The 13,680-nt window shown below is 40.2% G+C and overlaps 1 protein-coding gene across 1 annotated transcript in view; it reads right to left on the bottom strand.

The window, feature by feature from the left end:
* The window catches only part of COL4A2 (collagen type IV alpha 2 chain), a 142,590-nt gene that overhangs the window by 12,455 nt on the left and 116,455 nt on the right, over positions 1–13,680 (bottom strand). The window contains exons 33-44 of the mRNA XM_060784984.2: positions 13,514–13,639; positions 12,826–13,007; positions 12,434–12,497; positions 11,146–11,220; positions 10,332–10,439; positions 8,295–8,402; positions 6,214–6,285; positions 5,904–6,029; positions 4,466–4,582; positions 2,579–2,740; positions 2,391–2,489; positions 750–896 (exon numbers count right to left, since the gene is read on the bottom strand). Coding sequence (XP_060640967.2) covers positions 750–896; positions 2,391–2,489; positions 2,579–2,740; positions 4,466–4,582; positions 5,904–6,029; positions 6,214–6,285; positions 8,295–8,402; positions 10,332–10,439; positions 11,146–11,220; positions 12,434–12,497; positions 12,826–13,007; positions 13,514–13,639 — 1,386 coding nt within the window. The remainder of the gene's footprint in view (positions 1–749; positions 897–2,390; positions 2,490–2,578; positions 2,741–4,465; positions 4,583–5,903; positions 6,030–6,213; positions 6,286–8,294; positions 8,403–10,331; positions 10,440–11,145; positions 11,221–12,433; positions 12,498–12,825; positions 13,008–13,513; positions 13,640–13,680) is intronic.

Here is a 13,680-nt window from a genome sequence, read left to right on the forward strand (position 1 = left end):
TTTATTTATTTATTTATTATTTGCATTTATTGACCGCCCCTCTCAGCCCGAAGGCGACTCGGGGCGGTGAACAACAACAAAAGAAACAGTGTACAATAAGTCAAGACAATACAGACCGGACAATACAAACAACATGTACTTATGCTAAAAATCCGCTTCGTCAAGTCCTGGGGTCATAGCCAAACTCGTAGTCCTAGTCCATTCCATAGTCGTTCAAGATACACTTAGTTGAAGGCCTGCTCGAAGAGCCATGTTTTCAGGCCCCTACGAAAGGCCATCAAAGAGGGCGCCTGTCTAACTCCAGCAGGGAGGGCGTTCTATAAGACGACTCCCGGAGTATAAGACTACTACCACGTATAAGATGACGTCTGCATATAAGACTACTCCCACATATAAGACGTCTCCCGCGTATAAGGCAACCCCTGACTTTTGAGAAGATTTTCTTAGGTTAAAAAGTAGTCTTATATGCCAGAAAATACGGTAGTCAAATCAGACCAGTAACACTGGATATTCATGTCAGTATTCACATTAGAATTGTCAAATCCACTAGCTGCCAGTCTTTTCCACAGAGAACCATTATAGAAAACCTGCATGACTGACAGATTTAGCTGAAACATTTTCATGTACATACCTATATGAGACATGTTCACAAAACATGCTTTGTAACTGAAAGTGGGTGCTACATGGCTTGGACGATGAGAAATAAGTTGCCATAGAACCCACAACTGCCTTGAAGAATCATCTCCTACCTGGATCTCCAGGTGGACCCTGAGGGCCCATTTCACCAAAAGGACCTGAAGGCCCCCTGTTTCCATGGGCACCTGGTGTCCCCTGCTCAGCCACCAGTTTAGGGGGGGTTGGGGGCAATCCGGGAGAACCTGGAGGACCTTGAAACCCTAGAAGTTAAAATGCAAAACAAGGTAATTGACTTCGGTTTGCACTCTTTCTTCCCTAACAAAGTTCCCAAAGTCTTTTAAACTTTGTATTGTTACAAATATTGCAATTTCTGTTTTGGTTTCCAGTCTAGCAATAAAACAGGGCACTGAGAGCAATTGTTGTTTATTTGTTCAGTCGCTTCAGACTCTTCGTGCTCCATAACCTCATCTCCTCCTCCTGTTTCTCATTGCTGTGGTCCTATCCATTCTCCTTACATAGTCATACACTCACTTTATCCATCATATAGGTTTTTTTATCATGTTAAAAGCGAATTGAGAATATACTGCAAGTTGCTTCTGGTGTGAGAGAATTGGCCATCTGCAAGGATGTTGCCCAGAGGACGTCTGGATGTGTTACCATCCTGTGGGAGGCTTCACTCATGTCCCTGCATGAGAAGTTGGAACTGACAGATGGGAGCTCACCTCATTTCGTGGATTCAAACTGCCAACCTCCAGGTCTTCAGGTCAGCAGTTCAGCTGACACAAGAGTCAACCACGACTGGTTTATATAGGTAAACTGCCCCTTCCACATCTTTCCCCTTTCCCTTTCTCTGCAATTTCTCTTGGTTAACAAGACTTTGCATGCTATCCAACTCTCTCCTAAAAGCAAAAATGTCTATGCGTCCACAGCTGTATTTTTCCAATTTAGGAAGTAGAAAAGTAGGGTCCTCTCAAGAGCACAAATGGTGGCTATAGCCGCAGCCATCCCCTTCTATGGGCCAGTTATTTCCCCAAGCTTGTATCTTTCTGCCAACCAGTCAGCTAGCAAATGGTTCACTGCTGCCTCTCAACAACAAAATATTTGCTCGCTGACTGTTCCCTTTGTTCCAAGACATGACTGGCATGTGAAGTCCTACTAGGTTGCACTGGGGTCAGCCTCCCACCTCAACTCTGCCATACAGTGTCTGTTCATTCAGTAACCATACAGTACGTAGCAGAGATGCTGCTAGTCTCTGTAATGAATGGTTACAGTGTAGGGTGTATGCCAACCAGTAAAGTGGGCAGTATTAGGGAAAGACAATAGGCTGAGTGAGAAGGCAAATGGTGGTTTGTGCGTGAGAACCATTGCTGGTCACAGGAGAAGGAGTGAGACAGTAATGGGAGCACAATCCATCAGTCTCCTTGGCAGGTCTGATGCAAAGAAGTAATTTTTCCTCAAGTATTTTTCTGCTCAGACACATAGGTTAGAGGGGTTAGTAGTGATTCAGTAATATCTACCATCTACTTTGTTGGAAAAGAAGCCATTTTTTCTTATTAGTTATTGTTTATGAAAAAAGTAGGGAACAAACTTTAAAAATGAGAACATTTTGGGAACTTGTACAATATCTCAAGAGAGATGAGAGACTTGGGGTTTACATTCAAAAAAAGACTGCAGTTTTGTATGGTTTATCTTAAGCATTTTTGGAAGATGGCTGTCTTCTAAATGCTGAACGAACAGTAAAAACATTGACTCACCAATAGCCCCCCTGTCTCCTTTGGGTCCAGTGGGGCCAGTTTCACCAGGAAATCCCAGTACGCCAACAAAGCCCATGACTCCTTGTTCACCTTTATGCCCTTCAAGGTAAAACCATGAAGCAGCTGTGTTATTAAATATATATTGAGTTAGAAAGAATAGTTTTCAATCATGAGTTCTGCCATCTTACCTCTTGCTCCAGGGAAACCTGGTATTCCAGGTCTCCCAGCTAGGCCTGGGTCTCCTCTAAGTCCCTTTTGACCATCTTCTCCAATGACACCCATTTTTCCCGCTTCTCCTTTAGCTCCGGGTAAAGAATCTAGCCCAGGAAGCCCTGGAGCTCCTGCATAGCCTAGAAGATTAACATGTGGTTTAGATATTCAGATTAATTAAATGATTCAAGCATTTATTTATTTATTTATTTATTTATTTACGCTACTTCTATCCTGCCCATATCAGCCCGAAGGCGACTCAGGGCGGCATACAAAGTCGGCACAATTCGATGGCATATATAAAATACATACATTGATAAAAAGCAAAAAAGAAACATTACAATACATTTCAATGATGATTATTTTTTCAAGAGTAAAAATATTGATGTTCCACTCATCTTTGTACAAATATATTTCTACAGATGTACGTAAGTCGATTTACTACCATTCATGTTACCATCAAATTGTTACCTGTTTCCTGCTGATGAAACCTTTGACAGAGGGATGTTCTAGTATGTTCTGGAATTCCTCTAGGATATATTGATATAGCAGAGAAAGCAAAGTTGGAATGACTGGGAAGGTCATTCTTGTTGGTAATTTTTTAAAACATGGAGATGGGGATAGGTACGCACAAAGCTAGGAATCCACGAGGAAGTGAAAAGAAACACTGCCTATCTGCTTGGGTGGAGGAGAGGAAACGTGTGTGTATGTGCAAGTGTAAAATACAGAACATTTGTGGTTGTTGTGAGTTTTCCGGGCTGTATGGCCACGTTCCAGAAGCATTCTCTCCTGATGTTTCGCCCACATCTATGGAAGGGATCCTCAGAGGTTGAGTGGTCTGTTGGAAACTAGCCAAGTGGGGTTTATATATCTGCGGAATATCCAGGGTGGGAGAAAGAACTCTTGTCTGCTTGAGTTAGGTGTGAATGTTTCAATTGGTCACTTCGATTAGCATTTAATGGCCTGGCAGTTTCAAGGTATGGCTTCTTACTGCCTGAGGGAATCCTTTGTTGGTAGTTGTTAGCTGGCCCTGACCGATTCTTGTCTGGAATTCCCCCCCCCTTTTGCTCTTTATTTACTGTTCTGATTTTTGTTGTTTATTTGTTCAGTCGCTTCTGACCTCATGGACCAGCCCACACCAGAGCTCTCTGTCAGCCCTCACCACCCCCAGCTCCTTCAAGGTCAAGCCACTTCAAGGATGCCATTGATCCATCTTGCACTTGGTCGGCCCCTCTTCCTTTTTTCTTCCATTTCCCCCAGCATCATTGTCTTCTCTAACCTTTCCTGTCTTCTCATGGTGTGGCCAAAATACTTCATCTTTGCCTCTAATATCCTTCCCTCCAATGAGCAGTCAGGCTTTATTTCCTGAAGTATGGACTGGTTGGATCTTCTCGTAGTCCAAGGCACTCTCAGAACTTTTCCCCAACACCACAGTTCAAAAGCATCTATCTTCCTTCGCTCAGCCTTCCCTAGGATCCAGCTCTCACATCCATAGGTTACTACGGGGAATACCATTGCTTTAACTATGTGGATCTTCATTGCCAGTGTGATGTCTCTACTTTTCACTATTTTATCAAGTTTGGTCATTGCTCTCCTCCCAAGAAGTAAGCGCCTCCTGATTTTAGAGGACCGTAAATAAAGAGCAACAAAAGGGGGCAGGCAAGAGTTCTTTGTCTCACAGCAACCCAGTCTTTGACAACATACAGAACATTTGTCTATCTTCTTTTGTGGTGAGAGAAAAATGCTGACGTCCTGGTTGAGCACTATGGTGGTGTGATTGTTTGAATGAAAGTGCTGTAAAAAGTTGAAATGTTGACAACATACTCATATCATAACTAATAGTTGTAACAGGAGTGCTATGTTACCTGGTACTCCATCCAAGCCTGGTGATCCGATGTCGCCAGGTATTCCTGATATATTGGAAAAGCCAGGAAAGCCTGGACTTCCATCAGGCCCAGAAATACCAGCTGGGCCTCGAATCCCTGCCAATTAGAAATGAAAAGATGACTACTGGATATGGCAGTACAGATGGGGTGATTAATTAGACACTTTCCAATTCCTTTCGACAAATTGTCCAGCACTGTGTTTCAACAGGCCTCCACGTTACCTTGGGTCTAATAACAGAACGAGTGGAAAGAATCTACTGTCTCTCTTCAGTCATCATTAACTGGGGGTCATTCTCTATCTATCCATTCTGGAACATCCAAAACGCATTCAACACCCTATTTCTTACTCATTTCCCATCTAAACATCCCCTGGCAATTTCACTTCATAGGTGGAAATGATGTGAACCCCACTGCTAGCCTAATATTGCAAATGGATTAGCATCCGCTAGAAGCATACATTCAGAAAAGATGGACACAAAACCCTTGAGTACCAAAAACCTCCCAACCTTTTATAGCCAAAAGGGATAATAATGATGTAGAAAATTAAAGGAAAGCCACTCGCCAACAGACATGTTCTCTTTTGTTAAAGACAACCTAGAGTTATATGCTTTGCAAAGATGCTTTGCAAAGATCCTCTCTCATTAAATCAGGGGTCCTCAGACTTTTTAAACAGAGGACTAGGTCACAGTCCCCCAAACTGTTGGAGAGCCGGATTATAATTTTTTAAAAATGAATTCTTATACACAGTGTACATATCTTATTTGTAGTGCAAAAAACACTTAAAACAATACAATAATTAAAATGAAGAAAAAATAAAACAAATATAAACTTATTTATATTTCAATGGGATGTGTGGGCCTACTTTTGGCTGATAAGGTAGGATTGTTGTGTGCTTTCAAGTCGTTTCAGACTTAGGTTAATCCTGAGCGAGGGTCGGGTAAATGACCATGGAGGGCCGTATTCAGCCCTCAAGCCTTAGTTTGAGGACCCCTGCTTTAAATTAAGATTTGTTTTACTCTGTTTACACAGAATTAAAAAATATAATCCAGAGGTTGGTGTTTTTTAATACTTATCGCACAGGAATTTTCATGCCACTCTTCTGTGCCATATCCTGCTGTTACAAGTTTTAAAAGGTAAACTATGATTTGAATTTCATGCTCTGAGCTGCTCAGGCTAGAGAGTATACTATTTCTGCTCTGCAGTATTGGTTTATATTTCACACATCAGGGCTACCTTATGGTGTCTGACTTCCATTTACAGAGCAAATGCTCATTTTTAACATTACAACTGTATTTACTTACAGTTTGGCAAGTGCTTTTTGGTTAAGGGATATTTGTTACAGAGAGCATGACGGCATCATGTTAAACCATATGCCAATCAAACAGATATTTTTAATATCATTCAATTGTAAACTCACCTGGATCGCCTATTTCTCCTTTCTGACCTGGAGGTCCTATACTGCCTTCAATAGCACTTGGTTCTCCGACTGTACCTTTGTCACCCCAAATACCTGGGAAACCTGGGAGGCCATATCCATCAGGACCTGTTTCATGAGGTTGATGGGAATAAGGAGATGGGAAACATTAATTTGTTCACACATTCACATATAGAAGGATTTTCCTGCCAGCTTCAGAAATGTTTGCATAAAACCCACATGGCATCAAACTCAACTGTCCACAAAGGTAAGGCAGCCCATCTCAGTGAGAGCCAATATTATGTGAACATACCTGGTGATCCTGGCAAGCCCTTTGTTCCCGATAAACCATCTAATCCACTGAGTCCTCGGGGGCCAGGTGGACCTGCCAAAGTACCACACAGCATATTATGTAAAGATTTGTTAATAAACTGTTGCTAAAATGTTTTATAGAAAATATCTTCATGTAAAAAAGATGAAAACAAAAGATTTTTTTTAAAAAAATGTAGGGTGTAATTTTCCTCGCATTTGTCACATAATGATAAGCTTCAATGTATTCTGCAGGATGCATTAAGAAGATTGCTATTGCAGGCAGTCCCCAGGTTACAAACAAGATAGGTTTGTTCTTAAGTTGAATTTCTATGTAAGTAGGAACACATACATTTTTAAAGTGTTACTCCAGCCCAAATATACGAGGGTGGGTCAAAAGGTTTTGCCTCCTGTGTCATAAAAACATTATAAATGAACATGTAACAGCAGAAGTTGCTACAAATCATAGCCAGAACTATCCACTACACAAAACTACTGTTCAACATAGTCACCATCAATTTGTACACATTTGCGCCATCATTTAACCCAGGCATCAAAACCATTTTGGAAAAATTCTGGGTTTTGCTTCGTGACCCATGATTTTAAAAGCAACATCAAATTGCATTTGAAATTTAGATAGCTTCTAATGTTTTAGCAGAATGTTTTGCATTCCAATCTAGCAGTGTTTTTCCTAATCAATTTGTTTGCCATGAGCTTTTGTGAAAAATTCAATAGTGACTAGCACAAGAATTCCTCAGAAGGAGCATCAGTCCTACAATGAGAAGGCTGGGTGAGTCAAAATGCCTTCCCTTTATGTCCACCTGAATCGATCTCTATGTAGTGGTACTCCCCAGGAATGTTTTTTCACCTCTTTTCTTCCTGCCAGTCCTCTCTCAGCTACAACATGCTTAGTAGTCGAAGCACATTAGCGCAGTACCTTATATATATAAAACTTCTGTCTTACAATGGAATTCTTGTAATAAAAATCCTTTCACTTTGTTTCTCTCAGCTGGTGCTTTTCTCTTTTCAATCTGATCTCCAACCACTACCTTTACCTATAATTAATTCTCTGTATTACATTGTTCATAAGCCACCCGAGAGAGGTTTAAAAACAAATAATTTTATGGCTGGCCTCTTGCAGATGGAGACATTATGATGAGAGGCTATAGTATTTGTTGCAGTAGTTTTCATAAATAAACAACACTTATGTTATTCAGGATTATTTTCTGGTAATTCACAGCACCAGCTACAGCATGTTATTCCTGTTCTCAAGTGGCTTTCTTTTAAAATCCAAAACATATTTAAACAAAAAAAATCTCAATTCATTTGAAAACATTTTTAGAGTTATAGTGCTATGTAATAAGTGAATGCAGGTGCACTGATAACTGGAATGACCTTGAACTATTATATTGGACTATGTCATTTTTATAATTTTAATGTTTGAGATGTTTTTAGCGGTTGGTTTTAATGTATATGTTTATTTTGTTGAACATATGTTTGTGTGGCATCGAATTGTGCCTTTATGTGAGCTGCTCTGAGTCCCCTTTAGGGTGGGAAGTGTGGGATATAAATATGACAAATAATAAATAAGTACATCAGGTGTATGTGAAACATAAATGAATTCCATGTTTGTTTTAGGTTCAGTTTTTAAGATATTTAATTACGTATGAATATGCAAATACAGTTTTCCAAAATAAGAAAAAATCCAAAACATTTCTAGTCCCAGGCATTTTAGAGAAAGGATACTCAACCTGTATTAACCAGGTAGCTTGTCTCAATCTATCACTGGTTTTCCCTCCCGGTCCGCCCCCCGCTTTAAGGAATTTCTACATCCCAATGTGCCCATGTTTTTGTAACAAAGGCAGAGTGGATCATTGGAGAAAATAACATGAAAGTGGTAAACACTGCTTCCCTGATGTCACCGATCTCATTACAGCACCCGTCACTCCCATGGTTGCTACTGGAGAATTAAATGGAAAGCAATGTATCATAGCATGTAGTTTTGGCTTTGAGGACTTGTGAAACATCTTTAAATATTTTATCATTTATTGCAAACAGGCTGGGAAAGGATACATAATAATTTACCTTTTACTCCAGGAAACCCAATTTGCCCAGGGCTTCCCTTTTCACCTGATGATCCAGGAATACCTGGCTGTCCAGGCAAGCCTTTCAATCCTGGCTGCCCCGGAAATCCTGTGGAAAAAATATTTACTCATCCATCACATTGTTACCATAAATAAGACTGTTTATACATTCTTTTGTAATGCACACATACAATTCCTAATACCCATTATAATGTTATAGCAGGGATTGTACATGATACTTCTGCCGTCTTGCATCTAGGTAATTTTCTGACCATGTGACTGTGTGGTTAGAGCAGAATCCATGGCTGGTTGATGCAAAGTCAGTCTGGATGACAGCTTGGAAAGATTCACTACCACACTCCTCATTCAACAATTTATGTCATGCTTATATAATGTTGTGTTTGTGTAATATTAATAAAAGCTATTTGCCACAGTGTTCGTTAGAAAGGGATTTTTAAAAGCAGAAGGATTGTTTTCACTTTGCCTGAAAAAGCACTGCTTTGGGAGGACAAACGCTTGCATTAAGGGTCTTGTGTCCCTGCTATTTAAAAAGTAACATAGAAAATAAAATTCTGGCCATGTAATAAGGGAACTCTTTAAGAGAGGCAACCTGAACTCTGTTCCTTTGCTGAGACAATGATTACAAAATTATAATTGTATAAAATCTGTGCCAAAGAAAGCAATGGGCGCTGACATGAATAGGCAAAAAAGGGAGATTTTCTACACACACACACACACACACATATGCAAAGGTACTGAAGTTACTGAATACAACTAAGAGATTTGGTCTGTCCACAATATGTTGTGCAATAGTTTAGTAACATAATATGTATACAACCCAAAGCTTACTGCTTACTAAAGAGTATAAAATCTGAATTCCTCAAGATGGGACTGAATTCTTTCTTATTTACTTTGATTTTCCTTTCTTCAGTTTCATCACTATGTTATTTTGAATTTGGACATCTCACTTTTTGCCAAAATAGGTCTCAGCTTTTCACCTGGCCAAAATATATTTTGCTTCCTACTCCTTTCCCAGCAGCCCTTTGATGTATAGAGAATGAAAGTTACATTCACTGGCTGTCTGGCAATAGTTGGTGTTTCATGTGAACTGCACACAACCTATTAGAACAGTGGTTCTCAACCTGTGGGTCCAGGTGTTTTGGCCTACAACTCCCAGAAATCCCAGTCAGTTTACCAGCTGTTAAGATTTCTGGGAGTTGAATGCCAAAATATCTGGAGACCTACAGGTTGGGAACCACTGTATTAGAAAGTCTCAAAGACTATTAGTCTGGGTTTGCCAGTTGCTTAATAGTCTTCTTACCAGTTTCTACTCAATGCCTGTCCAATTGAGTTTCCAGTACAATTACACTTCCTTTTTGTCTAGGCTTCCTCTTCTGGACATGTGCTGGGCAGGATGTAATCACAGCCTTCCCTATTTACTCCACTGCAAATGTGACTTAAGGTCTAGCTTTGATGCAACATTTGGATATGGGATTCTTTTATCACTGTTGGCATAACATATCAACTACCCTGGCAGGAACCTCATAGCTTCCCCCCATTTGTGTGAGTCACAAAGATCACAATGAAAAATCCATTGCCAACTCGTAACTGTACTTTTCCAGGTAGGCATTGTAAATCCACACAATGTGCTCTTCTCCTGTTGCCCTACCCCCACCTCTAGAGGAGGTATGGGCAAACTTTGGTGCTCCAACAATTCCTAACAGCTGATAAACTAGCTGGGATTTCTGGGAGTTGAAGTCCAAAACACCTGGAAGGCTGAAGTTTGCCTAAGCCTGCTCTATAGGAAATAAGCAGAAGTAGATTGGGGCATGTGCAAGGTAGTGATGATGCTCACATAAAAAACCATTTAGCTGTATACATAAGCAGAATAACAAAAATGTCTAGATTCACATGCAACCTCTTAAATAAACCCAGTTTTAGGTAAGCAAACTGTTATTTGTAAATGCTACTACTTGTGTTTCCCTTTGTTTTGTTATCTACCTTGCTACTGTATTTTAAAAATAAGGAAAAAAATAACCTCCTTGTCCTCTTGAACCCGGGGAGCCTTGAATGCCCTTCAGACCTTCGCTGCCAGAAAATCCTGGATCACCAACATCACCTTTTCCTCCAATGGCTCCTTTCAGTCCTGCAAAAATAATGGAAAGTCATCTTCTCAGGGAAAGTCACTACCACATTGGATCACCCTGTCATGCTCTACTTTATCTGGCTATTCTTACAGTTTTCATATTTCACCATGAATACCCTGCAGGCTCCAGTCATTTCTGACTTACAGTGACCTTAAAGTGAAACAAACACAGGGTTTTATGGCAGCATTTATTCAGGGGGGCTTGCACGTACCTTGGGACGAAATTAACAGTTTGTACTGGTCTTGTTAGTGGAATCTAAGAGATCCTCTTGCTTCACAATATATCTGTCAGCTTGATAGATTAGGCCTTACTAATGTGCACCCAGATGTTAGAGCATGTCACTGAAATGTAACTCTCTGTATATTCTGTTCAATGAGTTGTATTTGTATTATGGAGGCTGTGCTATTTATACTTTTTTCTTTATATATAGTTAAATGTTTTAAAGTAAACATTGTCTACAGCTTATCATTTCATTGTTTCAGATAACTTGGACTGAAATCTAAAGTAAAGAAAGTTGCAATCCTACACAGTTTTATGGGAGTTTAGTGGGACTTACTTCTGAGGAGAGAATACAAACACATACCTATGTTAGACTGGGTTATCAGTATGCAAAGGGATCTTCTAGCATTTTAGAGACAAACTGAGAAAAAGCAGCTCTATCAGGAAACTACTCAGTGTTACATACCAACACACGTATATACATACCACTAAGTCCAGGTATGCCAGCTTCCCCTTTAAAACCTGGTCTTCCTGGCAGATTTATAGTATCTCCTGTACTGCCTGTTAGAAGCAAAAATATTATCTGAATTAATATTATTATTATTAATAATATTAATGTTAATAATACTAATAATAATATCTGTATTATTTCTTTATATGCATGTGCATTTATCTTTAGAGAATACCGTTTCATGTGAAAATTTAACCACACATTTTCTTGCCACAAATCTCTTACTCTGGAAACAATAAGTAAGCATTCTAGGATTGCCCTCTTCAGAAAGAAGAAGGGTTAGCATGGACTTGGACTCCTCTGCTGGACATGACTCTAGAGCAGTGTTTCTCAAAATGTGCTCCTCTGGGTGGTTTGGACTTCAGCTCCCAGAAATCCCATTCAGTTTACCAGCTGTTAGAAATTGTGGGACCTGAAGTCCAAAACATCGGGAGGAACATAGTTTGAGAAACCCTGATGTAGAGTATAAGGAGTCCCACAGGTTTACCGCAGTCAGTAGGACCCTATTGACACAGTCTCCATTTACTGATACAGGACATTTATCTTATATCTTACATGATGGAAAAATGAATGAAACTATGTCCAATTTGCCATCTTACTTTAGCACAACCCACATAAGGGTGAGGAAGCAGCTGCTCTCTTTAAGTCAGAGGTTCCCAACCTGTGGTCTGTGAACCACCAGTAGTCCGCAAGTACTAAAATCTGATCCGCGGCCCCACTGTTACTACATTGTTGCAACGAGAATGACTGGTCTTATAGTGCCGAGGCTTGTTAAATATGTTTTTTTTTTTGTGGATGAGCAAATAGCAAAGACTGGATGGCATATGTTCTGTATTAGAGAGGCAACTAGAGCTGATGTGGTCTATCAATGCAGTTTTCTGAATCAGCACCCCAAATAACCAAATTGAACCTAAAGTTGACCAAAAACCGATTCGTAACCCTTTTGGCACTATTGTTGGAGAGTGGCCCCTGGTCAAAGTGGTCCCTGGTCAAAAAAAGGTTGGAAACCACTTGCTTTCTGCCTTGAGGAGTAATTTGAGATACCTAATATCTTTCCTAATCTGCTACAAAACCTCTTATTACTTTTATTACAACAAAAAGAGTGTCAGATGAAATCAAAAGAAAATATACAAAGTAAAAACAGAAATGAGAAGTCAGACTCACAAATTAGATAATTTTGCCTATTCTGGTTTGGTCACACAACTGCATGTAATTATCCTTTAAAAAAAAAAAAAAGCTTGGAGATTGTATAAATAAACTCACCGATTTCACCAGGCTGGCCACTTTCACCAGGTAAACCGCCAATCCCTGGAAAACCCTTTTCTCCCTGTCACATTTGAAAATGGAAAGCAAGATATTAATCAGTACGGATATCATCCTTCCTCTCATTCTCCCTGGGTTTGTCCCCAACGCTCTCCAAATCTGCCTTTTCATAATGAGTGCTGACAAACAGAACAGTCTGTGTGACTAAAAATGAGAGAAGAAAGAAATAAACATGCATATAGCTTGCTTGCTTTGGTTCCCTGGAAGTGTGCTATGGGTAGATTCACAGAATGTGGTGGAGATTCTGGCACTTTGTTTACCAAACTCTAATGAAGTGAAGAGCATGAAGATAAAAAGGAAATACTTGGCATGCACACGTGCATTTTGCTCACCCTTCGTCCTGTGATTCCAGGGAAGCCGGGAATGCCACGAATTCCTGGGATGCCAGGAAATCCCGGGACACCAGGCACTCCTTTAAGCCCAAAGTCTCCTTTCTGGCCTTTTTCAAAACCCGGAATTCCAGGGAAACCCGGCGTTCCAGGCTGGCCAGGGAAACCCAGCAGGCCTTTACTGCCTACAAGACAGTTCAAAATGTTGATTTAGGAGTAGCCCACTTCATAATTAAACTTCCATAATATACACTCTGCCTTGTAATAGACTGAGCATTGTCAACAATTCCTTTCCTCTTCTTGCCAGTGGAACTTTAAGCGCTTCTTTAAAAAAAATAGCACAAAATATTGCATTGAATACACATTTCAAGTATGGCTTCTGTATTGAGGTATTTTTTTCATTGCCTACACCCTGAATTAAGCTTTTACATTGTAGACCAAGCATGTGCAAACTTTGGCCCTCCAGGTGTTTTGGACTTCAACTCCCACAATTCCTAACAGCCGGTAGGCTGTTAGGAATTGTGTGAGTTGAAGTCCAAAACACCTGGAGGGCCAAAGTTTGCACATGCCTTTTGTAGACTGTCTGTTATGCAGAACGAAGTGTTTTATGAATTAAAAAGTGGTAAATTGGTCCAAACAACACTATAATAGTTTGTGATACCACATTTATTCTGATGTTGCATCTCCTTACCTTTGAATCCAGGGGCCCCTGGGACACCACTTGCACCTTCATCTCCTTTTTCCCCTTTCACTTCTAACAGCATGCCAGGCATAAATGTAATGGGTGCTCCAGGTGGACCACGATTTCCACGGTCACCTATTAAGAATACATGTTCAATTAAAGCTGACATAAGGTGC

Source organism: Anolis sagrei, chromosome 1 (assembly GCF_037176765.1).
Source record: "Anolis sagrei isolate rAnoSag1 chromosome 1, rAnoSag1.mat, whole genome shotgun sequence".
NCBI classification, from domain to species: Eukaryota; Metazoa; Chordata; class Lepidosauria; order Squamata; family Dactyloidae; genus Anolis; species Anolis sagrei.